Source organism: Macaca nemestrina, chromosome 2 (genome assembly GCF_043159975.1).
Source record: "Macaca nemestrina isolate mMacNem1 chromosome 2, mMacNem.hap1, whole genome shotgun sequence".
Taxonomy (NCBI): Eukaryota; Metazoa; Chordata; class Mammalia; order Primates; family Cercopithecidae; genus Macaca; species Macaca nemestrina.
The window spans coordinates 113,988,975-114,012,351 of record NC_092126.1 but is presented as its reverse complement, the minus strand read 5'-3'; the positions used below and the strand labels follow the sequence as shown (position 1 = coordinate 114,012,351).

Sequence of the window (23,377 nt, the reverse complement as noted above, 5' to 3'; positions counted from 1 at the left end):
TCACCTGTGCTTGGCCTGATGGCCTCGTTTTTGGTGTAGCTGTCTGTCCTTGGCCAACTTCCTGTATGGCAACAAGATGGCTGCCACAGCTCCAGGCATCATGTGCACACCCAGGCACTAGGCATGTCTCCTCTGGGTTTCTCTTAAGAGGGGAGGAAACCTTGCCCAGAAGCCCCCAGCCGACTTCCTGTCACACTCATTGGCTGGCACTGGGTCACATGTCCACTCTGAACCAATCACTGGCAATCTAAATAGTACACTGTGATTGGTTCAGGCTAATCAGGATTTACCCTTGAGCTGAGGATGGGGTCACCTTGGGCTGGAGGTGGAGTTTCTGCAGAAGGCAGGGAGTGATGGAGGATGGGGAAGCAGTGTTTGCTGCTGGGTCAGAGGAGAGGCTTGAGGGTGGGAGTTGGGGCCAAGGAAGAGAAGGGAGGTGAGGGGACAGGTGACCATGCCAAGGAAATGTTTGTAAAGGAAGTAGTTGTTTTAACCATATCAATCACTACAAGCTGGGCCCTGGGTGGTATATTTTATACTTGTTAGGTCAGTCCATTTTTATCCCACTTTCACAGATGAGAAAAATTGAGGCTTAGCCAGGCTAAAGGATAAAATCACACAGATGGCAAGTGGCAGGGGCAGGATTCCTCCTAGTGCTGAGGTTCAAACACTCAGCCCTGTCCCGTACATCCCTCCTGCATCTCACCTCCTCCAGGCAACCCCTGGCCACAGGACCTTCAAGGTGTCCCTACACTCCCATGGTGTTCTGCCATGCTTCTCCCTCCGTAGGAGCTGCCCTACTGGCCAGGCTGACGTCCTTGGAGGGTTTATTTCTCACCGGGCCTCTGGTGCCCCCAGGTTCCTTGGAGCCACCTCAGGACCAGAAGTAGGAGATTTTTGGCTCCCAATCCCCCTCCCAGTAGAATAGTCCCACCCTTACTTGTGTGATAGATGTGGGTCAGTGGGAACTGTGGGACCAGTTGGTCCAGTTTAACTCCCATGTGGTACAGATGGGAAAACTGAGGCCTGGAGAGGGACACTTCCGTGGGCCTCTCAGCACTTGAGGCATAGCCTAGACCCAAACCTGGAGTTTGGGGGAGCAGCCACTGCCCTCAAGTTGCCGTGCTGTGCTGTGGTCAGGCAGGGCCTAGGCAGACTGTTTAGGACAACAGCGAGTTGCGGGTTCAGATGACGTCTGAAGATAGTGCTGGCATCAGTGGGCCAAGAGATGGCCAGAGGGACATGTCCTGCTGCTGTGAAACAGCGCAACTGACCTGGCCTTAGAGGGCCACAGCCACGGAAATGACGCATAGACATGGCCATGGGGAAGGCCCAGATGTGACTGGGTGCTGCCTGTGAGACTTCATTCTCATCTTATGGGGAGGGTGGCTTCAGGGTGGGGTGTACTTGCCTATAGTGGGGGTATACTTTTGCCTACATACTGCAGAGGACTGGGTGTCATTGGTCAGCACCCAGTGGTGAATATGATGAGATCCATGCTCAACGTGGCCGGGAGCCTAGCCCTTCCCATTACTCTCTGGCTCTGTTCTCTGCACCAATCCTGGGTCCAGGTTGGGCAGTGTTCAGGAGCCGGTCAGCCAAGGGCACAGGTCTTGGGGTAAACCCTGGGCTCTGTCCTGCTTCTGGATTGGATGCCCCTCTGGCCAGTGTTCCCAACCTGTCACATGAGGAAACAGGGATCTCTGGGGCTGTCCAAGGGTCAGGGAAAGGAAGAAGCTGACCTCTACTGGCCATGACTGTGAGTCTGCTGACTGATAATCCTCCTCTGATCTGGGTCTCCTTCTGGGGTTTTCTCCCAGTCGCATGCTGGAACTGGTGGTACTGTCGCCTGTGCTCACAGAGTAGGCAGGCAGGGTAGTCTGAACTCACTTTCAATTCTCCCACCTCTCCATCCTTCACCCTCCTTCTTCCTCCCCACTCCATGCCTGCCTCACGCCCTGGGCTGTGCCTAGTGGTACCTGGGCAGAGCAACTTGAGGGGAGGGAGGCAGCATGTTTAATTGTTTAAGCCACACCTTGGCTGGCGCAGGCCCCAGAAACCCTAGGGGCTTGTGCAGCAGGGTCTGTGGGCCTCCCCTTGGCCCTTCCTCTTCCAGTCTCCTCCTAACCCACCTTAGCCTCACTGTGGTAGTCTGGGGCAAGCCTCCTGCCCTCCTCCTCTGAGCCTCAGTGTCCTCACTGTTCTCAGCACCCTCCATAGAAAGGGATCCTTCTGTAGGTGACAGTGGTGCTCCCCCTGCCACCTCATCTGTATAACTGTCATCTCTGTCCTGCCCTGTAACCGGTGCTTGTGGAGATCTCAGCAGGGAGGCTGCTTCTGATGGGCATGGGGGGTGGGCACAGAGTGGGATCTCTGTCCTCAGAACTGAGTGCCCAACAGAACGGAAGCCATCTCCTTCCATGGGGGCTTAACAAGCACCTACTATGCACTCAGCATGGAGGAAGCTGGGGAGAGGTTGGATGGGCTGCCGAGGACCCTACCAACCCCAAGCAGGACCCACCTATTGTCCCACTGACCTCTACCTGTCCTTTGGTGCTTGACTTGTCCTTTGGTGCTTGGAGTTACTGTCCCCTGAAACCTTCCCTGACTTCCTTGTCTGGGTCAGAGGCCGCCTAGCCTGCTTCAAGCCCCTCTCCTCCCCATTCTTGTCCTGAAATAGACCTTGCTGCCTGGCTGCTCAGGGGCTGTGTGCCTGGGAGGGGTGGGGGCGGTGGTCAGTTGCCCTTGGCTGGAACTCCAAGCTAGCATACACCAAGTACTCAATAAATGTGTGCTGAGCAGGGAGCCCATGGTCTGCAGGTGTCCACGGAGTCAAGCTGGTCATGACTGTGGAAAATGGAGCAGCCTTTTACACAACGACCTGGGACAGAGCCTGGCTTTGCTAGGGACAGAGGGCATAGGCCACTCCCACATGTCTTCCTGTGGCTTTTGCAAGGAGTTTTCCCAGCCCAGGGGCTGCCTCCAAGGGCTGCCCTGGGTAGGGAGGTGAAGGGGGTGTCCAGAGAGTCCAGAGACCCACTGAGCTGTATTATTTAATGGGGTGGGGGCAGGGCCCAGGCATTAGCATGTTTTCTAGAGCCCCCTCTTCCAGCTAAGTTGAGCCAAGGTACACAACTGTGGCCTTAGGGGGATAGGAAGGTAAACACAGGATCCCCACCCTCTGCCCAGCAAGGAGGCACTGAGGTTCCCAGGGACGGGGGATGGTGTGTATTGGTTCTGAGCAATGTCCTGACCGTGGTATCTGTGGGAGCCAGCTGAACCCAAATGCCTGTACATGCAGCCAGTTGCCACAATCGGCGGCTTGTCCCAAGGAGATCACCTGGCTTCCCAGCCGGCTGCCCCGCTCCTTCCAAACTGCTCCTCTGCATAGACATTTGCCCATGCCCCATCTGCCCTGCCGCCCGCTCCAAAGCCTGCCCATCTTTCAGGACCTGCTTCCTGACCATCCCCTCCCCACCTGAATCCACTCCCACACCTTAGCTGAATCCACTCCGCACCTTACCGGGCTCCGGGGTCTCCAAGGGCCAACTAGGTCCCTGCTCTTGGGACACTCAGTCCATGGGGGAGATAAACAGTTAGGAAGACATGGGAGTGAGGCCAAATAAATCACACCATGCATGGTTGGTGCTCCAAGCAGCATCCAAGGGGCCATGAGACATCCTGCTGTAGGCCCCCAGGGTCCCTTGCCATTACCATGGCCCTGGGCCTCCCCAATCAGGGTGTGGAGGTCCTGGGGAGATCACCTGGACCCACCTTTTTCCATGGATAAGCCATTGATGGGGGGACAAAGCAAGGGGCAGGGGTTGAGTAAGGGAGAGGCTTGTCTTGCGTATAGATCCGGCCCCAGCCCCAGTTTTGGAGGCTCCCAGCAGCCCCACCCCTGTCTTTCTGATGCTCTTCCCTGGGCAGTGCCTCCTAGCACCCACCACGCCTTGGGCTGCCCAGACCTCATGACTGTGGCCCTGCCTATCTGGCGCCCCACGGCCCCAACTTCCCTGGCACAGAGCAGCTGGGGGAGGGGGTTGTGGGGAACAATCCCAAAGGCCATTAAGCCTAGCCATTTACTCAGTTCCTGAGCCAGTGCTGGGGGAAGTATATTTCACAGGTGATTTCCAGACTGGTGGCATATGGAGGAGGCCATTACTCTAAAAAGAAGAAGGATGGGGACTTCATGGGGCCATCTAGAGGGCCCTGGAGCTGTGGGCCCTGATGCATATGCCTGCTGTGTGGTAGAAAGCCTGGTTCTGGGGATTATAAAGGGAACCCCATATGTGACCTTGTTTGTGCCTCAGTTACCTCATCTTTAAAGTGGGATCACATTTCCTATGTTTCATAGTTGTAAGGATGGAACAGCCAGTCATTCGGCCAGCATTTTTTGAGCACCTTCTGCCTGTCAGGTACTCTTCTCAGGAGATGATATTCTAGTGACAATATCCGTGTCAAAAAACACCAGGAAAATGGCGAATGCTTTGCACTTGTTGGCACTTCTTACTAGGGGGGTGGTAGAGGGGCTGCAGCAGGAGGGAGCTCCCATGAAGCTGAGGGAAGAGGTGTTGGGGGGGTGGGGTGGGTAATAACAAAATCCCCAGCCTCTAACATTTGTTGTGCTGAGCCTCAGTACTCTCTGCTGCCCTCACCCTGGGGTCAAGATTGCAAGATACAAAGTGTAGGGCAGTGTCAGGATGCCAGGGCCAGGAGGCTCTGCACCCGGGCCCAGTTGTGACGGGTACTGGTTCGTTTCTGTGGAGTGAATGAAGGAAATCAGTTCCTGAGAGACTGAGCTCCCACTGAAAGAGGCCCAGCTTCCCTGGGCGCAGCCGTCTCACTGCCCTTCCGTCCAGTGTGTAGAGGTGCTCCCATGTACGAGGGTAGGAATTCTGCAGACCTCGGTGTGGGAGCAGCCTGCCTTGTTGCCCACGGTCAGTCTGTGGGTGCTCATGGGGCATCACTGTGTGTGGAGCCCACTGCTGGGCCTTACATATGCTGTGCCCTCCGTTTGGATCGGCTTCCTGCTCTGTTGTGCCACCTTCACCTGGCCAACCCCTCGGCCAGGTCAGGCCCCTTCCCATGCATCCCACGCATCCTGTCCCCAAGGCTTGCTGGACTCTTCTTCTCATCAGGCCGCAATCCGGATCAGATATCAGCTTCCTCTGCTTGGATTCCAGGCTCCCAAGGGCAGGCCTGCATCTGCCCTGCTTGCTGCCAAATCCCTTCCAGGTGCCCATAGTGGGTACATAGTTACCATTGGAATGAATGCATGAGTGAGTGAGTGACTGACTGGGTGGGGAGTGAGCGAGCTAGTTGGGAATTTACGGAAAGTTGGAAGCACCTGCAAAGTATTTTTTGCCGGTAATGAGACCTGCTGGTTCAGCCACCTGCCTCCCCTTAAGCCAATCCTGAGGCTCACCAGGCAGGGTGGCTCCTCTCGGACTGGGGAGGCCAGAAAGGTGTGGTAGCTGGGGCTACACTAGAAGCCCCTTCCTCGTGCAGCTGTGGATCCCTCACAGCCTGCAGAGGGGATTTGCACTGCTAAAGGATTCACCACAGAGAGTAACGGGTTCATGGTGTGTCAAGGCAGGTTGAGCACTCACATTCCATTTACATGCAGCTTGGCGTACTCTGAGGGTCCAGGCACTAGCAAGAAGCAGATCCCAGAGGAAGCGGGCATTCTCCCCATACCTGGCTCAGGCTCCCTGGTGGGGGCATTGGAGGGAACTGGGGCTCTGCCCTGCTGCGACAACGTTCCTACAGCAGGATAGCCCTGACGGGGTATAAGGAAGGACTTCCCCATTGCACTCAGCTTTGACTTGCTTGTGGAGGCAGTGAGTTCCTGAGGTAGCCCCCTTCTCAAAGTTGGGAAAAGCTGTATATGAGGGGCGGCCCTTACCTGCAACCTACTTCCTGTTTGGCTACTGGAGTCCACCTTAAGGTTAAGGAGGCCTGACAGCCTAGGGGACAGGGCCGTGGCTGAGTTGACTGGGTTCAGATTCTGGTTCAGCAATGTGGTCCCGGGCAAGTTGCATCATCTCCACAGGCCTCAGAGTGCTCATCCGTGAAGTGGGCATGAACTGACCTGTGCCTGGCCGAGGTACCATCGCTGCAGTGGAAATCACACGGAGCGCCCAGTGCACAGGCGCTCCACGTCAGCATTGCCTTTCCCTGGTGCTTGGCTGCCTGCTGAAGTGGGGGCCCCTTTCCCAGCCCTGTCTTCCAACTTCTGTCCTACTGCAAAGTGAGGTGGTCAGGGCAGGCCAGTCTGGTAGGGGGAAGATGTTCCGGTAAATTTATCCCCAGGTGTTTCCAGAACTCTTTTTGGCCAGGCTCCAAGCTAAGCTCTGTAGGAAGCTTGATGATGGGACTAGACTGCAGCCCCAGCCTAAGATGAGGCTTGGTGAAGTGTGGTGAGAACTGTGACTTTGAGAAGAGGGTGGGGGAAACCTAGGAAGGCTTCCTGGCAGAGGTGACTTGGCCAGGTAGAAGAAGGACAAGGCCAGAGAACAAAGCTGGCCTTGATGGGTTGAATTCTGTCTTTGCTTGGCCTCTCCTCTGTACATGGATGTCCTTGGGGGGCCTGTAAGCTTCCACAGAGGATTCTGCTCTGAAGGGGAACAGAGGACCTTGAGGGGGTCTCTGTCTGCCTCAAGGCAGGAGGCCATGTTGAGGACTCACACAGAGGACAGCTATTTGTGGCTTAGCGAGGATTTGACTCATGCTGGGGGGTGGGGAGGATGTGCAGGAGGGGAGATGGGGGTGTGTGAATCACCGAATCAGACCAGAATGGTTGGTGACACATGGACAGGGTCTGTCCTGCAACCTCTAGTCCAGCTTCATCTCCTGGTATGGGGCAGGAACAGAAGGCTGTAGCTCCTGGGTTCCTCCCTGACCCACTTGGTGACCTCCACAGGTGTCCCAACCCTACTGTGCTCTCTGAGATGAGGCCTGGACATGGCTCCCCCATTTTAGCACTGACTGGGCACACAGGGACTGCAGTGATGTTCACCTCCTGAGAGCCGATCATTCTGAGCCTCAGCTTACCCATTTGTGAAATGGGCCTGAGCAGGACTTGTGTTCCCATCGTGCCTGACTACCTGAGGAATGTGCTGGGGAGAGGAGGTGTTGGAGACCCTAAAATGCCCATAGTCTGTGGCCAGGGTGGGTGGTTCCAGGCCTGGAGAACCCTGGATTCCCCTTCTAGATTCCTGTCACTGTGCCCCTGGCCTGGACCCTTTGCCTTGCCCCTGGGAGGCCCAGGCTGGTTTGTTAGTGCCTCTTGCTTACTGCTATATCCCAGCTCTTGACTTCTGAGAAATTCACAAACAGTGAAAACTGGTGCTGGCACCTTGGCGACCCCTGAGCCTCAGTTATCAGGGCAGTTGCTGGTTTTACCCTGGGCCTCAGGAAAGGGTTCTCCCCCTTCCCTTGCATAGTGAGCTGTAAGTCACTGTTATCATGTGTGGTTGCCTGTCTCCGTATCCTAGGAGTTTCTCAGTAGAGTGCAAAACACAGGAATAAACTGAGTGCTGGGTGGTGGGAGCTACTGAGGTCCCTATGGGCCCTGAATCCAGATACTTGAGAACAGCCTCAATGTTTGTAATGGTTATTTACTCAATGGAGTCATGTTTTACAGCGCTACCTTCTAAAATACATTTATATTTATAACTGCCTTACCAGTTACATATTAGGGCTCCACATAGTTTTTTGTTAGAAAAATAAAAGGTGAATGATCTTGCTGCTGGAGCAGTTTGAAAACCACTAGGGTGGCTCAGTTTTGTCAGTCCACAGATGGGAAACCGAGCCACAGACAGGGGAGCAGGTGAGCCTGCGCAGAGCCCATGGACTCTGGTCCCGGGAACCAGAACCCAAGTGTGCAGGAGAGAGCTCCATGGGGTGGGCGTGGGGGAGGGTGCAGGTGCTGGGTGGCTGGTGTTTAGGGACAGGGTGGCAGAGATAGAGTGGAGGATAGCCCAGGTCTGGGTCACTCTTCCTCAGCACTTTCTTCTTGCTTCCTGGAAGAAGTGGCTGCTCCAGCGCCAGGGCCTTCAGGGAGAGCCATGAATTATGCACGGAAGCCACAGGCCTGGGCAGGCCCTTCATAAATGAGCCTTAATAATTCATATGGAAAGGAGCCAGGGGAAGGGAGGGCCTCCTGGGCCAGCCCTGGGGCAGCCACCACACTGCCAACCTCTCCGCAGGCTCCTCCTGCCCACCCCGCCTGCCTGCTCAGTGGCCGGCCACATGCAAGCTGGGCAGGAGGGCTGGGAGGTCAGCAGGACTCTGGGGAGGTATATTCACTCAGCAAATGGCCTGTTCTTCCAGGCTGGAGAGCAGGAACCTCCTGGCTCAGGGCTCACAGCCCAAGGCAGAGGCTAACAGTAAGCAAGAGGGAGGATGTCTGATGAAATACTAGCCAAAAGAATCACCCCAGGAGGGGACATGGAGATCAGTTGCTGCTGGTGGGGTGCAATTTCAAATGGAGGGGCAAGGAGGTCTTCACGGAGCAGGTGACGTATGTATGGAGACCGGAAGGAAGTGAGAGGCCCTTGGACTTCCGAGGAGAGACTGTTTCAGGCAGAGGGAACAGCATGTGCCGAAGCCTGTGCAGGGACTGTAGGGGCGTGTTCAGGCCACACCAAGGGGTGAGGTCAGGGAGGCTACTAGGGGTGCGGCCACTGGGTGGACTTGGGCTTTCCCCTAGTGCGACGGAGTTGACAGAGGAGGGACATGACATCAGGGCACTCCAGCCATGTGTAGAAGGGAACAGACTGGGGAGGCAGGTGCCAGGCAGAAGGTGGAGGCTGGTGAGTGAGCTGGCAGCTGCAGAGGTGCAGGAACCCTCAAGAGTGCCCGGCCAGGGAGGCAGTCGGCAGTGGGTGGATTCGGGCACATTGCGAAGGTGGAACCTGTAGCACTTGCTGATAGATTGGATGTGGGTGTGAGAGAAAGTGGGTTCTAGGTCACCCCAAGTCTTTGATCTGAACCAAGGGAGCTGCCATCAGCAGAGGCAGGGAGTGGGGAGAAGAGGTGGAGACGGTCCCAAGGGACTCTCAGGATCTTGTTTTGGACACTTTGAGTTCGAGAGGCCCCTTAGCCACACCCGCAGCTGGGCGTTGAAGACTGATGTTCTGAGTTGAGGTATGTGCAGCCTGACAGGTGCTTGTGACCTCTGTGACCTGGAGCACATCACTCAATTGCTCTGTGCCTCAGTTTCCCTCTGAGGGTTGTGGGTAGTGATCTGGCTGCTCTGCAGGTGAATTAAGGCAGTGCAGTGAGATCCCTGGCCTGTCACCACTGGCTCAGGCCTCAGGCAGGGAGGGCTCCCATCAGATCCCTTGAGATATGGATCCCTAAATGGTCCATGGAGGCCTCAGGCTACCCCTCCTTGGTTAGAGAGGGAAACTGAGGCCCGCAGAAGCCAAGAAGCAGAGCCAAGTGGGCTGCCTGGGGTCTCCCATTCCTGGATAGTGCTGCTACCTGGCTCCAGGCTGTGCTGCTTCCCTCCACTCCCCGCAACCCAGCAGGCTGCTATGAGTAAATATTGGGCTGGACCTGGTGCCCTAATTAATGCCGGAGGATGGCTTACCATTAGTCTGAGGGGAAGGCACAGACTGCTGCCTCCCAGCAGAGCACCAATTAGAAGGAAAAGCTCTTTCTTGGTAAAGAAAGGGAAAGGATAGCCCTGTAATTAATAACCTCATGAAGGACCAGGAATTATCTGGGCAGGGTCCCAAGGCACGTGTGGTCAAGGGAGATGGCTTTGGACCCATTCATGCTTTGGCAACACCTGCCCCTCCCCAGGTCCTCAGGATCTCCAAGGTCCCTGTGCTAACTGGGCTGCCTTGGCTCCTATGTGCATGGGATGAGTGGGTGAGATGGGGATGGTGCTCCTGGAGGCATCATGCTGCTCATTCTAGGGTCCCTTCAACTGAATCAGAAATAGGTTGAAGATGGGCCAGCCCCTTTGAGTTCTGTGCCTCGGTTTGCCAGCTTGTGAAGTGGTGGGGGGCTAGCTGGGGAGCCTTACTCTACCATGAATCAGCTGAGCAAGCATGCTTCCCTGTCACTCTGGCCTCAGTGTCCCCTCCGTGGTCTTTGTAGTGTGAGGCCAGTGATGATTTGCTCCCACATCTGAAGGCACTGTAATCTCGTGGCCCAGGTGGCCTCTGGGGAGTGAGTGACCTCGGCTAGACTGTTGCCGTCTACCAGCCCTGTCATCTTTGGGAGGTCCTGCCCTGGGCTTTGAGCCCCTAAAGCTGCCAAAACCTGAGAGTCTTCTCTCTTGCATGGACAAGCAGGAAGGAAGATCTGGTCACAGGAGGCCCTGCCCTTCCCCAGGGCTCCTTGGACAAGGCACCCCACCAGGTCTCTGCTGCATTGGGTCTCTAGGGGCAGTGCAGTGGGGGCTGCAGCCCACCTGGAGGCCACAGTCTAAGGAGGAGGCACAACCATCCCACACTTAGGGAGCTGCAGGCTTGAGGAGGGAGGCTGGACTGTGGTGAGAGCAGTCCCGCCTTCTGGATGGGCCTGTGTGCCATGAGTGTGTGCGGCAGCCATCACTGCTAGCATCCCACATGTGGGGCTGTGGTTTCCACTTACCTCCTCTTTGGTCCTTGGAGGTGAAAGGAATGATGAACTTTATCTCCATTTTCCAAATGTGGAAATGGAAACCTAATAGGAAAAGTCTAGTTCAAGGTCTTGCAAAAGCCAGGGCTAGATCTAGGCACTCAGTACACTCAGGCACTAGGTACAGAGGGACATCCACCGGAGCGGTCAGAGAGGACTCCCCAGGGAAGGTGGCCCAGGAGATGCCGCCATCTTGGAGTGCAGCCTTGAGCTTCCTGCTGTTTGCAGCAGGGTGAGGGCCTAGGGGGGGAGGGACCAGTCTTGTTCCAAGCCCTGCTTCAGCTGCTTTCGGAGCTTGGAGTGACTGCTGGGGGAAGCAGTCTTCTCCAGGCTGGGATGGGGGAGTGGCCTGCTTGCCTCCCCACCCTGTCTGTCTTTCCCCTTCAGAAGACTGCAAAGGTGCTGAGGTGGGAGGTAGCAGGCCAGTGGAAATAACCAGAATAATTAAATAGCACTTTATATTTTATAGTTTTTATTTTTATTTTTATTTTTTTGAGACAGTCTCGCTCTGTCACCCACGCTAGAGTACAGTGGCATGACTTCGGCTCACTGCAGCCTTGACCTCCCAGGCTCAGCGATCCTCCAACCTCAGCCTCCCGGGTAGCTGGGACTACAGGTGTATGATACCACACCCAGATAATTTTTGTATTTTTTGTAGAGACGGGGTTTCACCATGTTGCCCAGCCTGGTCTCGAATTCCTGGGCTCAAGCAAACCGCCCACCTCGGCCTCCCAAAGTGCTGGGGTTACAGGGGTGAGCCACCAAATAAAGCTGGCCTGCACTTTATTTTAAATTGTTGCCTTCCCCAGAGCTGGGAGAATAATTGGCCAGCCTATCATGAGAGAAGCAAGAGACCTGGGACCCCGCCATTGCCAAGTTTGCTTCACCGTGCACTTGGCAGCAGTGGCCTTCGCTGTCCCTGCTCTCTCACACTCCTCACCTGCCCCAGCCTCATCCTGTCCTGTCATCCAGCCCTCCTGCTTCCCCTGCTGCCCACCCCTAGTATCCACCCCTCACTCCCTCACCCAGCGCAGTGGCTGAACTGCCAAGCTGAAGGGAAGGCTGCAGACTGATTGTAGGTGCCCAGTGGAACAGGGTTTATCCAGACAGGCCATCTGGGAGAGGCAGCAGGGCTTTGAAGACAAAAAATGCCTCCATGTGAGTGGTGAGAAGGCCCACAGAGGCAGCGCTCCGGCGTTCAGAGCCCCTGGCTCCCTACCAGGCCTTGGCCCTTCCCAGGCCTGCCCCTGTCTGCTCTTGAACAGAGCCCCTGCCCCATCCTTTCTTGCCCCTCTGCTGGGTCCAGCTGCCCACACCCACCCGTGCCCTCTGAGGGTGAACCTGCTGTGTCACCTGTCTCTGGTTTTTTGATTTGTTTAATTATAGATGAGTTTTCTGCATAATTTATTCCAAAAGCCTGGATTATACTGTACAATTAAATCACATTCTGATCAACAACTTCACATATAAAATTAACAACTGGCAACAGTTTAATCTGTGCTGCTGCATCTGCACACGGACTCTTCTCCCATTTCCCCATCCCCTCCTCCCCTTCCTCCCCCTTCCTCCCCCTTCCTCCCCCTTCCTCCCCTTTCTCCCCTTTCTTCCCCTTCCTCCCCTTCCTCCCCTTCCTCCCCTTCCTCCCCTTCCTCCCCCTTCCTCCTCTTCCTCCCCTTCCTCCCCTCCTCCCCTTCCTTCCCATTCCTCCCCTCCTGGTTCCTCCCCCTTCCTCTTTACCCACCCCCTCCCCTGAGCATTTGCAGCTGCCCCTAAGCTGGAGGCCCCCACCTGAATGCGCTGCAGTTTGACATGGGGCCTCCCCAGCCTTCTAGCTGGGGTCTCAATGATTCTGTCTGCTAAAGGGGTCCTCAGCTGCAGCTCTTCACCCCACGCACAGATGATGTCACTCCCTTGCCTGATAGTGATATCCCCTCTCCCTCCCCAACACCTCTTGGTTCTGAACCATGCCCTGGAAAGCAAGGCCTGGCATCCTGCAACACAGGGTGGCATCTTCTTACCTGCAGAGCTGCCTCAGCCTGCCGGGACTCTTCTGCAGCGCCCCTTCCCCACAAGCCTCCCCACCCCCCACACAAGCTTTCGTAGGCGTCCTGAGCCCTCAGTGAGTCCTTAGATCTTAGGGGAGGGGCTGTATTGCAGGAGCTGCTAACCCTCAGGGGACTGCCCAGTAAAAACCTGTGGATTTGCCCGTTAAAAACTATTCAGCCAGTCGTTATTACCCCTGTTTACCAATGGAAAAGCTGAGGTTCTGAGGGACAGAACTCTTCCAGGTCACACAGTGGCAGAAGTGCCTTTCCCCTGAGGCTTCCCAAAGGCTACAATGTCCTGGAAAGATGAGGTCATGGAACAGATGGAGTCAGGACAGGTCTGGTTCTCTCTTAAGTGTGTGACCCTGTACCCATCCTTGCCAGGGGCTTCAATTTTCTTGTCTGGGAAATGGAGCCACAATGTGTTCATCTCCCTAGGGTCGGGCACATTAGAGGACGTGACTTGGTCCCTAGTCTCTTGTGCCCACACCAGTCGTTAAGCCACTGCAGCCCCTAGATGCCTGCGTCTCCTCCTGGCCACTCTCCCCTCACTGTCTTGTTAGTTTGGCACTTAGAAGCACTTAGGGATAAGCAGTGTCATCTCTATGAAGAGCATGGAAAATTACAAAGATGTGGGGAGCCAGCAGGTCTACCTCCCTGTTGGGTATGTGGCCTGTGGGCAACATTGTCTGGTCAGGGAGGCATTGGCTGAGCCAGGTACTTGATTCCAAGCAGAGGGAAGTTGGGCAGGATTTGATTAGCTTACCTTTGACCCAGTGGGGGCAGGGATTCCCATGTATCCCTTGTCTTTCCAAGGCCCTCTCCCTTCTGCTGGAGTGAGTACGATTGCCTGGCCAGGGTTGGACCTGGCTTGGTGGGTGGCTTCTCCGCCACAAGACAGGAACAGTGCAGGTACATAGTCAACTCCTGGCCCCCTCAGTGCCTCTGTGTCACCCTTGGAGCTGGCACTGGGACACTGGCCAAATCCTAGAACCCACAAAGTTGCATCTCTGTGACAATGGAATGAATTATTTTCTTTTTAACTCTGAGACACGCATATTGCCTCCTAATTGAGTTTGATTTAAGTGAATAATCAGAGTAACTTGTTTTCCCTGGCACTGTGCTGATGGGCAATGTGCTAGGCCTGGGGTCTGCCCAGCAGGTCCAGGATGCCAGGCAAAGGGCCGGAGCCACCCCTAGACCTTGGGAGGAGGTGTGTGTGGCCTGCTGTGTCATAGCAGGCCAGTTCCTGCAGCCCATAGCAGAGCCTAGAGCTACTCAGCCTCAGGGTGGGAGTGAGGAGACTGTGCTTGTAAGACAGAGAGACAAGGAGGGAGGGAGAACGAGCGTGTATGTCTTGGGGAAGGATTGGACTTTATCCTGAGACTTGGCTCTTCTAAAAATTATTTTAGTGTTGAAATAGCCTTTTTAGATGAAATGACGATGATTATAATAATGTGTTGTCTGAGCAAAATAAAACTTGGCATCCATGTCTCTTCTCCCAATTAATTTTCTTTTACTTAACTGTGAAATCCTAGAAGCAGAGACCTATAGACATACTAGAAGAGTCAACAGCCTGGGGTGGAACCAGTAATGTGCTGGTAAATGTTTACAATTTGCTCTCCAGGGGGAAAAACATGGTTTCTAGCATTTGCCAATTCCCGTGGTGCAAATATTCCCACCATGACCTATTTCAAGCTCCCCAGGTGACGGTACCGAATGCAGAGTTGGGAAGAGGTGCACAGAATCAGCTTTTGTGAGTCAGCTCTTGTGACTCCAGCACACTTCTGGGGCAAGTCCTGTGTTCACTAATTCCTGGATAGGTGACCTTGGGCAGTTCAGTTGAACCCTCTATGCCTCAGTTTCCTTATCTGTAAGGTGGGATGATAATGTTTGCTTCTTTACGAGGACTGAAGCAAGAAAGTAGGTGATATGCTGGCACTGCACCTTATATGTAGTGGATGCCCATGCACATATAAGTCCCAGGAAGGATTGACTGGCATTTTGTCCTCTATACCAGTGAGTGGCTGAGGTCAGGGTCAGGGCCAGGGCAGGGCTAATGGTTCCCTTCGGGGATCAGATCCTCACTCTGCCCATTTGTCTGCCCCCTGCCTGGCTGACTGTGATAGCTCATCCCAACGTTAACCCCCAGGGCTCCATCGCAGAAGCACGAAGGAGCTATCCGCTATGTTGTCCACCTATAGCCAGGCCCAAGAGATGAGTGCCTGGTGGACAGGTGCCAGGGATCACGCAGGCTGTCAATTTTCTGCTGCCCTTTGCCCCCCCCAGGCTGGCAGCTGAGGCCTGCTTGCCCTTCTTAGCTCAGCCTGCAGCCTGGCCTCCTCCCGCATTCAGGGTTAGATTCTCCCCTGTGGTGGGGAGCGGAGGAGGGAATCTGGCTGTGGCTCAGCCAGCAACAAGCCGAAGCTAATACCTCTTTCTTTTGATGTTGATTTTTTTTTCCATCATGGTCCTGACATTCAGCTTGGCAAATTGCAATTAGTGATCTGCCTGCCTCCTGCTCTGAGTTCCCATGCCAACCGACCCAGGCACATACAGTGGCATGGGCCCAGCCCCCTAGTCACAGGCTTGAGTGGGGGAGGCGGGGCAGGAGGCCAGGTAGAGGCTTGGGCTCCTCTGACCCATGGAGCCAGAACAGCACTGGAGGAGGCAGCAGGCCCAGGGAGTTGGGGCCAGATGCAATCTTCTGGACCCCATGGCTCCCGGGGTACCTCCAGAGGCTGGGGAGCTGACATCACCCTGCCCCTACTGTACCCTGTGGGCTGTGTTTGACCCATGGCTTATTTAAATCTTCATGGTAATTTTTTTGTGCGCCTTTCCTGGAAAGGCCTTGGTCTGTAAAATGGGAGTGTGTCAAGTGGGATGGGGAAGTTGAGATACCTTTTCAGATGCATGAGGGCATGGGTCTGTGTGGTTCTCTCTGGCTGGCCGCTGGCAAGGTCTAGTGTGGTTTTGCTGGCCTGATCTGGCTCTGCTTAAGGGTGTAGGTCACACATCTGAACCCAGGCGAGGCCTTGCCCCAGACTCCTTCCCTCTTCCAGGCTGTGGGTCTGAGAATAGAGGGCCATGTGACCAACTGTCCATCCTGTCCACTCACAAAGATCCCTGTGCAGCAAGCACCCTTGACTTACCTATTCTCATGTGTTTTTATAAGACCCTGAGAGGTGGCCCCAAATTATCCCCGTGTTCCGGAGAAGGAAGCTGAGATGCAAATGGGTTAAAACAATCCCAGGGTGGTACCAGTGTGAGGGAGACCTGCTCAGGATGTGGCTCAGGTGGATTGTGGGGCAGGATGGTCTGCAGTGGACTCATGAGTGGGTGGTTCCTGCTGGACATCGGCAATGAGCCTCGGGTAAGCGTCTGTCTATCAGGGTGTTGGGTAGGCAAGGGCTGCCCAATCTGGAACTCTCCACGTCCACTGCTCAGGTGAGACCTTCAGGGGCAGGGACCTGCCCAGTTACACAATGACTTGGTGACAGCAGTGTTCCCTCCCCTTCCCTAGGCCCCACCTGGCCTTGGAAACAGGAGGCTCCAAGATCCAGCAGACCTCACTCCCTGAGGCTCTGTCATGTCCCCCTCCTCTGTGGTGTCCAGAAGTCCCCATGTTCAGAGCAGCTACATCAAGGGCTGGCTCTTCACAGTGAAAAGTAGCCTCACTGCAGGCTTCTCCGAGCTGCTGAGCTCCTTCAGCACATCCACAATGCAGTCCTCTCTCCTCCCTGCCGCCCCACAGTGCATGAGGAGCACCTGGGCCACTGGGTCTGGACTTCAAAGGGGAATCGCAGGCACTTGCTGGCTCCTTGCTGTGGGTCCTCCTCTAGTGAAAATTGGGGTGTGAGTGGATGGCTGCCCCTGGTGCCCCCGGGTGGCTGGGGCGGGGCTGTGCCAGCTCTGGGCGGGCCCTCCTGACACCTCTGTCCTCTCTCTGCACGCAGGATGCAGCACTGGGCCCGGCGTCTGGAGCAGGAGGTTGACGGCGTGATGCGGATTTTTGGAGGTGTCCAGCAGCTCCGTGAGGTGAGCCTGGTGCCATTTGCTGTCTCTTCAGGGACCCTCTTCCAAGGGAAGGGGGAAAGCTTCCGAAATAAGGAGTGAGAAAGATTTGGTTTAATGGAGGTCCTGGTGTGGTGAGACCTGATGGGCCCATGGGGGCAGGTGGGGACATGACTGGATGGGCAGCGCTCCTCTGGGGCCTGGCCTGCTCTTCCTGAGGCAATGATCAGAGCCACCACCTGGCTTGGACGATGACCCTGTTGCTGAAAGGGATTTGGAGCTTTTTGGGCTTTCAGGAGGGAGAGGTCTGTGTCTGAGGCACACCTAGTGTGGGAGCCCAGGCCCAGGAGGGGTCAGTGGACGCAGGGGTGAACAGGAGCTGAAGGAATCCAGGAAACAATGGGATGGCTGGTCCGCACCAGCCTGAAAGCAGTGCTTGAGGCGCTGTAGCAGGAGACAGTGGAAATCCCATGCCTAGCGGGATGAGGGATCAAGGTGCGGGAGGGGTGATTGATTAGGCACCAGCCACCACATCCATCCTGGGAGATTATGTTAATGTTTGAAATAGTGATGTGAAGAGCAGGCCATCCGTCACCCCCAGAAGCTGCAAAATGTGCTGCTGTCAGGCCCCAGGCTCCTGAGCCATTGCTCTCTATGTGGAGATGCAGAGGCTGGGAGGGCCGAGCTCATGGAGTGATGGAGCTGCGACTCCCAGGGTACGTGTGGTCTTTGAGGATCTTGTTGTCAGGGGCTTGGGCCAGGAGGTACTGACCAGAACTGAGCAGGGGATTAAATGGGGGTCTCCCACTGAGAGTTGCCTGGGAACAGCAGAGTAAGCTGACCTACTGTTGCTGGTCCAGTCAGGAGTCCAGGTCCAGGGTTTGGGGATTATATATCCACTGTGTTCCTGTTGTCCCTGCTGGTCAGGGCCAAGGTCAGCAGATGTAACCTCGGTGGAGTGGGGACCATGGGGCTTGTCCTCAATCCCTTCCTCACACTTAGCTTATAGCTGGTGCCCAGGAAGTGGGGGTGGCAGCCAGTGTGTTGACATTGGGTGTGAACGTAGGACCTCTGGCCCAGGCTGGGGCTGGTCAGGGGTGGCTAAGGATGTGGCAATGCCATGGGGAGGGAGAGTCCAGGTCTGGAGGTCTGTGTCCTCCCTGCCAGTGACCCAGCAACACTAAACACCCCTTTCCTGGTTGCTGGACTTGGATCTCAGCAGCCTCCATCACACTCTCTTCCTGTGAACTCTCAATGACTCAGCCACACTTGGAGGCCGGCAGAGCTTTCCAGAGAAAGTGCTGTAGGAAAAGCTGTTCCGGAACAGGAGTCAATTTAGGCTCAGGAATAGCACCCAGCACTAACCAGGCTCCAAGTAGCCACTGCCAAGGATAGCTGTGTGGGCTAATGAAGGGATGATAGCTCCCTGATGTGTGCATCCAGCACCTTTCCAAGTTTCATATCGGGACATAAACTATACACCACATCAGGAGTTAACTGTACTCCTCTAGTCAATAATCCTTCATGACTCAAACCTTTAGCTTGAGGTTGTTGTTTATTTTATACTTACGGGCAACTCAGGCTCTGAATATCTGGCAATGAGAAAATAATGTTCATATGTCATGCCTAAGGTCTGTCTGGACCAGTGACCTTGCTGGATTGTGAGAACCAGAGATGGAATCCCAGCTCAGCATACCATCATGTGCCCCTGGGTGAGCGCTGGATCCTCTCTGATCCTCATTCTTGACCTGTGACACGACTGGGAAGTCTGACTGGAGGATGAAGTGGTGAAAACAGCAATGGACAGGGTGATACAGATACGCCCCTTTTTTGGAAATCAAATTTGAGTTTCCCTCATTGATCATTTTCACTCCCAGGATCATTTCCCTTCCTTTCTGATAGGACTTGAGAGATTCCAGACACTTTCATCAGTGAGCATGTCTCCCCGACCCTCTCCCGCCCAGCAGTCACCAAGGTGGTCATGCTGCTGGCTTGTAGCAGAGCTGGGGCATGGACCCAGTGCTCCTGACTCCTGTTCCAAAGTGCAGCTCCGGCTCTGGCTCCACTTCCCTTCGTGGTAGGGTGGACAAGATGAGCCTGGGGCAATAGGGAGCTGGGCCAGAGTGGGGCCATGCTCAGCATGGCAGGCAGGCAGGCAGAGAAGTGCTGACCTAGCGTCCCCGGCTCCTCCTGGCACTCTGGTGGAGTGCCTCTGCCTGCCGATGGCTGCCAGCTCTCCAGTGGCTCTCTGTCCTGCTCTAGTTTTCCTTGTCTGCTTCTTCAGCCTCTTACTTCCGACAGCTCTGGGGCTGTTTCTTGGCACAGGGCACTCTGGTGAGGTGGGTGTGGGAGTTGGGGGTTGAGGCATAGAGTTCTAGAGGAAGAGGGCAACCCTGTGGGAGCAGGAGGAGCCAACCGGTTGGCTCCCTAGCGCTCCACAACTCACCCCTGACCCCGACTGAGCCACCATTGCTCTCCAAATGCACACGAAGACAGTCCGTGTGCCCAGCCCATGCCTGGCCCTGATAGGTCAGGAGGATGCTTGGAGCAAAGCCCTGACCCAGCTGTGATACTGCTGCAGACCCTGGCACCAGCTTTGCCAAGCTGACAGCCTCGGCCGCCACTGGGGCTGCTCCTCCTCAGCCCTCCTTGAGCTGATTCTGAGTTGCCCCCAAACAGCTGGGGTGATCTGGCATCCGGGCCCCTTGGCCTTCTTCCCCTCAAAGGCTGCCCAGCCTGCGTGCCCCCATCCTAGAGGCTGACCCACCCCCAGTAGCTTGGAGCCACGAGGGCTGGCAGCTGCAGAGTGCAGAAACTGCAGGCAGTAGCGTTTGGGAATGTTTTCCTTGCCTTGGCACTTTCCTTCTCCTGACCTCACCATAAACCCCGTGGAGGCACGGCTGGGTACAGACTGGCCCATTTGCAGGTTGAAACTGTGGCATACTTCTGTGGCATGGTGGGCACTCCCTGTGAAGACCCCATCTCATTTCCTCATCTAACATCACAGCTAGGGCATAGCTGGAGCTCTGCTTGTGGCCTGGTGCTCACGTGTTGTCCCCACCCCCACGCTTGGCCAGACACCCTGAGTCGCATCCTCTTGGGTTCCCCAGCCCAACTGCCCCAGCCTGTGGCCCACTCTTGCCCTGAATAGACCATGAAAGTATAGACCCTACTGTGATCTCCCCCTGCAGAGCCCCTAGGGCCCGAGCAAGGTCTCTGGAGCCTCTTTTCCACTCTCCCCCTTCAGCACCATATTGTCCCATCCTGCGGGGAGAACAGAGAGCATATGCATGGGCTCTGAGCTCATTTACATAATGAGGTTGATCAGGATGAATAATTCATCAGTTGCCTGGGGGTGCATGGGGAATGGGGGTGGGGAGGATGTGGAGCTGGGACAGGTCTCCCCTCTCTGAAGCCCAGGTCACTCTGATAGGTACAGCCAGGAACCTACCCTCTTCTGGCTAGGTATCTAGGGTCCAGGGGGAGCAATGCTGGGAACCTGGTGGGAAAGCAAAGCAGGAGAGATTATAGTCAGACATGATGAAGAATCAGTTGGCTCCTGAGGCATGCCAGCCCGGGATGCATTCCTGACCTCAGAGAGACACTTTCCTTGGAGGATCTCTGCAGAAGGAGAGAAGCTCCTCTGCCTGGGGTTAGGGCTGAGGCTAGAGCTGCCTGGCCAGGGCTGGGCTAGGAGCAAGAACCCAGGACAGCCATGTTTGGAGGCCACAGGCTACCCTTTGGGAAGACTCAAGCCAATTCTGGACCCATGGAAGCCTTTCCCAGTCCTCATCAACCACTCATAGCTTGCCTGCCAGTCAGGGCAGGAATGGTGTACAGCGTGACCCATGTCCTGCCTGCCTCAACCCCATGATGGCCTTACCCCAGCTATATGCTGCTAGTTATTCCTGTGATCCTATCATACAAATGGGGAAACCGACACCCTGGCTGCTGTCTCCACCAGCCAATCTCATAGTGGATCCTTGACAGGCCAGTCCTGAGTGGTGGCAGGGGAGCTGTCTAGCAGAGGAGCTACCTGGGGCCGCCACTCCCCCGGACTGCTGAGCCTGCATTCATAGAGAATGGGACCCCAGGACTTGGAAATCCCCAACCTGAGTCTTTTTTTCCCCTCCCCACTTCTGTGCTTCTCTGGACAGTCATGGTGATTCAGGTCAATGGTGTCTGTGTGTCTCCACTTCTTGTGGGTGGCCAGGAATGGCATTTTCCAACCAGTGACAGCAGCACAGCCTTACTCCAGCTACTCCATCTTGTCTGCCCCCGCCATCTCTGTGCCCTGTCTGCTCAGCACTTCCCAGGAATGTGTAATTAATATTTGTGGAGTACCACATCTGGAGCTGGCTCCCAGCATGGACCAAAATCTGGCCATGTCTAGGGCCCCTTTCCCGAGGGGCTCAGGTAGGTGGGACAGGGTCCCTCTGCAGGTGCCTTTGAGGCAGGCCTCCCCCTGTCCCCTTCCATCCTCCTCCTCGGCTGGCACCACCAACTTCTGAAATACATGCACACTCACACACTGATTCTGGGGGTGCTGACTGAGGCTGCACTCTGTTCCCATCTAGGGAGGGTACACCCTGGGCGGGTGCCCTCTGGGCATCTGGGCATCCCAAGTGGGGTTAGCAGTGCCCACAAGTGCCAGGGAATCTCAGAACCTTAGAGGGGCTGGAGCAGAAGAGGAAGAAGGAAGCTGGTGGGGAGGGGCGCCCAGAGGGCCAGGCAGGAGGAGCACAAGAAGCTGTTCCCCCTAGACCCCACAGAAGGTCCTTTCACCAGAGCACTGTGGTTAACATGTGCCCCCTGGAGACAGGCATGCAGCTACTTGGCCAGGTTCCCCAATGGCACAGGCTGTCGCACTGACGCACCGAGAGTCAGGTGAGGGGTGGCCAGCACGGCACAGCCCCTCTGCAGGGCTCCTGCAGCCTCGGAGCCAGCATCTCCGGGCTCTGCATTTGCTCATCACGCAGCCTCCACCCCTCTACCCAGCCACCTCCTGGTGAGGCCCAGCGGCGCCCTCGTCTCCTGCTGTAGATGATGGGGATGTGGGGCGCATCAGGGTGGGGGGCGATGGGGAAGCGCGGGTGTGAAATATGCCGCTGGATAGGGATTGTTGTCACTTGCCTCCCTAAAAACGCACATATATTATTCTTTAATGGAAAGTTAATTGTCTTATTATTCCCTCCATATGGTCCTCTTGCTTGGCACCCAGTGGGGATGCGTGGGGCTAAAGGGGGGGCTCCTGGGAGGAAGGGTGAGACGTGGTAAGGCCGCTGCTCGAGCGTAATTGGGTAGAGAGAGGCAGATACACAGGAACCTGACCAAAGCCCTGCCTAGACCCCCTCTGTGTCCCCCCAACCCAGCCTGCTCTCTACCTCTTTCTTTCCCAGGCCCTGACCTGGGGGCAGCCTCTTCTGGTACCCCCCTTCCCCGCACACTGTAAAGTCTGGGAGTGTTCTCTCCTGAGCACTGTGTGGGGAGACACAGGATTGGATGGGGAGTGGCTGTTGCCATCCTGACCTCCCCGCTGCCTCCTCCCCCCATATACACACACACTCTGTTGTTGCTGGCAGGAGAAAATTCCATTTTTGAGAAGCTTTTCTAAAACCATTTCATCCATGGCAGGCATCTGGCCTGGGCCAGCTGACTGGCTTAGGTCTCCCCTATCCTTCCACATACCCTCATCAGAGAGGGGCTGTGTGGGCAGGGGAACTGTCCTGGGATGCCTGCCCCAGGGACCCTGGGTCATATTGGCCACCCCTTCTGTGGCACCAGCCACCTGGAGCCTCCCCCACCCCAGTGGCTCCCCCAGGGCTGCTGAGGCTGGGCCAGGTATGGGTCCCCTTCTCAGTCCCTTGTTCCCCGCCAGGCTTCCTTTCTTCCTGCCCCCTGGAATGAGGGTATTGTGTCAGAACAGCCTAGAGAAGGTGGAGATGCAGTGACTGGAAGGCCCCAGAGAGGCCTGGCTGCATGTGGGCCCCTGGCTCCTACAGTCCTGGCAGGGCAGGGCTGGGGCAGGGAACCCTGCTCTGAGGCTTCTGGGATTCTGAGCAGCCTCAGCAGGGAGTTGCCCCCCAGGTTTCTGTGGAGGCCATGGGTGCAGAGGGGCAGGTCTGTGGGGGCAGCATCTCTGGGTCGGATCAGCTGGTGGTGCAGTCATGGAGAGGGGCCTTCAGCTTCCAGCTTGTGCCAACAGGTCACAGAGGGCACTTCCAAGATCAGTTCCCAGGGGATGGGAACAGCTTGGAGTGGGAGAGAAGCGGCAGGAAAAGCTGTACCTTCTGAAGGTAGAACTTGCCTGTGGTCCCACAGCTGAGGCCAAGCTGGATTTGGATTTGAACCTAGGGCCTGTGCCAGGGGCAGCAGCTGGATGGTGGGAGGTGGTGAAAGGATGAAGCAGACAGGAAGGGCAGCCACTGTGGGACCTGAGACATGTTGTCCTGCCTCTCTGAGCCTTGGTTCCCTCACCTGGGAAATGGGGATCCAAGAAGTACTGTCTCACGGGGTACCTGAAGATCTCAGGGGAGCAGGAGCAAGGAATGGCTGCAGACAGCCCTGCATAAGTGTGGGGTGCCTTTGTCCCACCCCCACCCCCACAACCACTGTCAATTTCCTGCCCTTCCAGAGGTTGATCACAGTTTAGAAAAGTTCACGTGCTCAAGGTGTCC

At 55.9% G+C, this 23,377-nt stretch overlaps 1 protein-coding gene across 4 annotated transcripts in view; it reads left to right on the top strand.

Moving 5' to 3' along the window:
• LOC105480493 (calcium voltage-gated channel auxiliary subunit alpha2delta 2) overlaps positions 1 to 23,377 on the top strand; it is a 140,697-nt gene that overhangs the window by 10,417 nt on the left and 106,903 nt on the right. For all 4 annotated transcript variants that reach the window (XM_011739465.3, XM_011739462.3, XM_011739463.3 and 1 more), the window contains exon 2: positions 16,643 to 16,724. In XM_011739465.3, the coding sequence (XP_011737767.1) occupies positions 16,643 to 16,724 (82 nt within the window). The remainder of the gene's footprint in view (positions 1 to 16,642; positions 16,725 to 23,377) is intronic.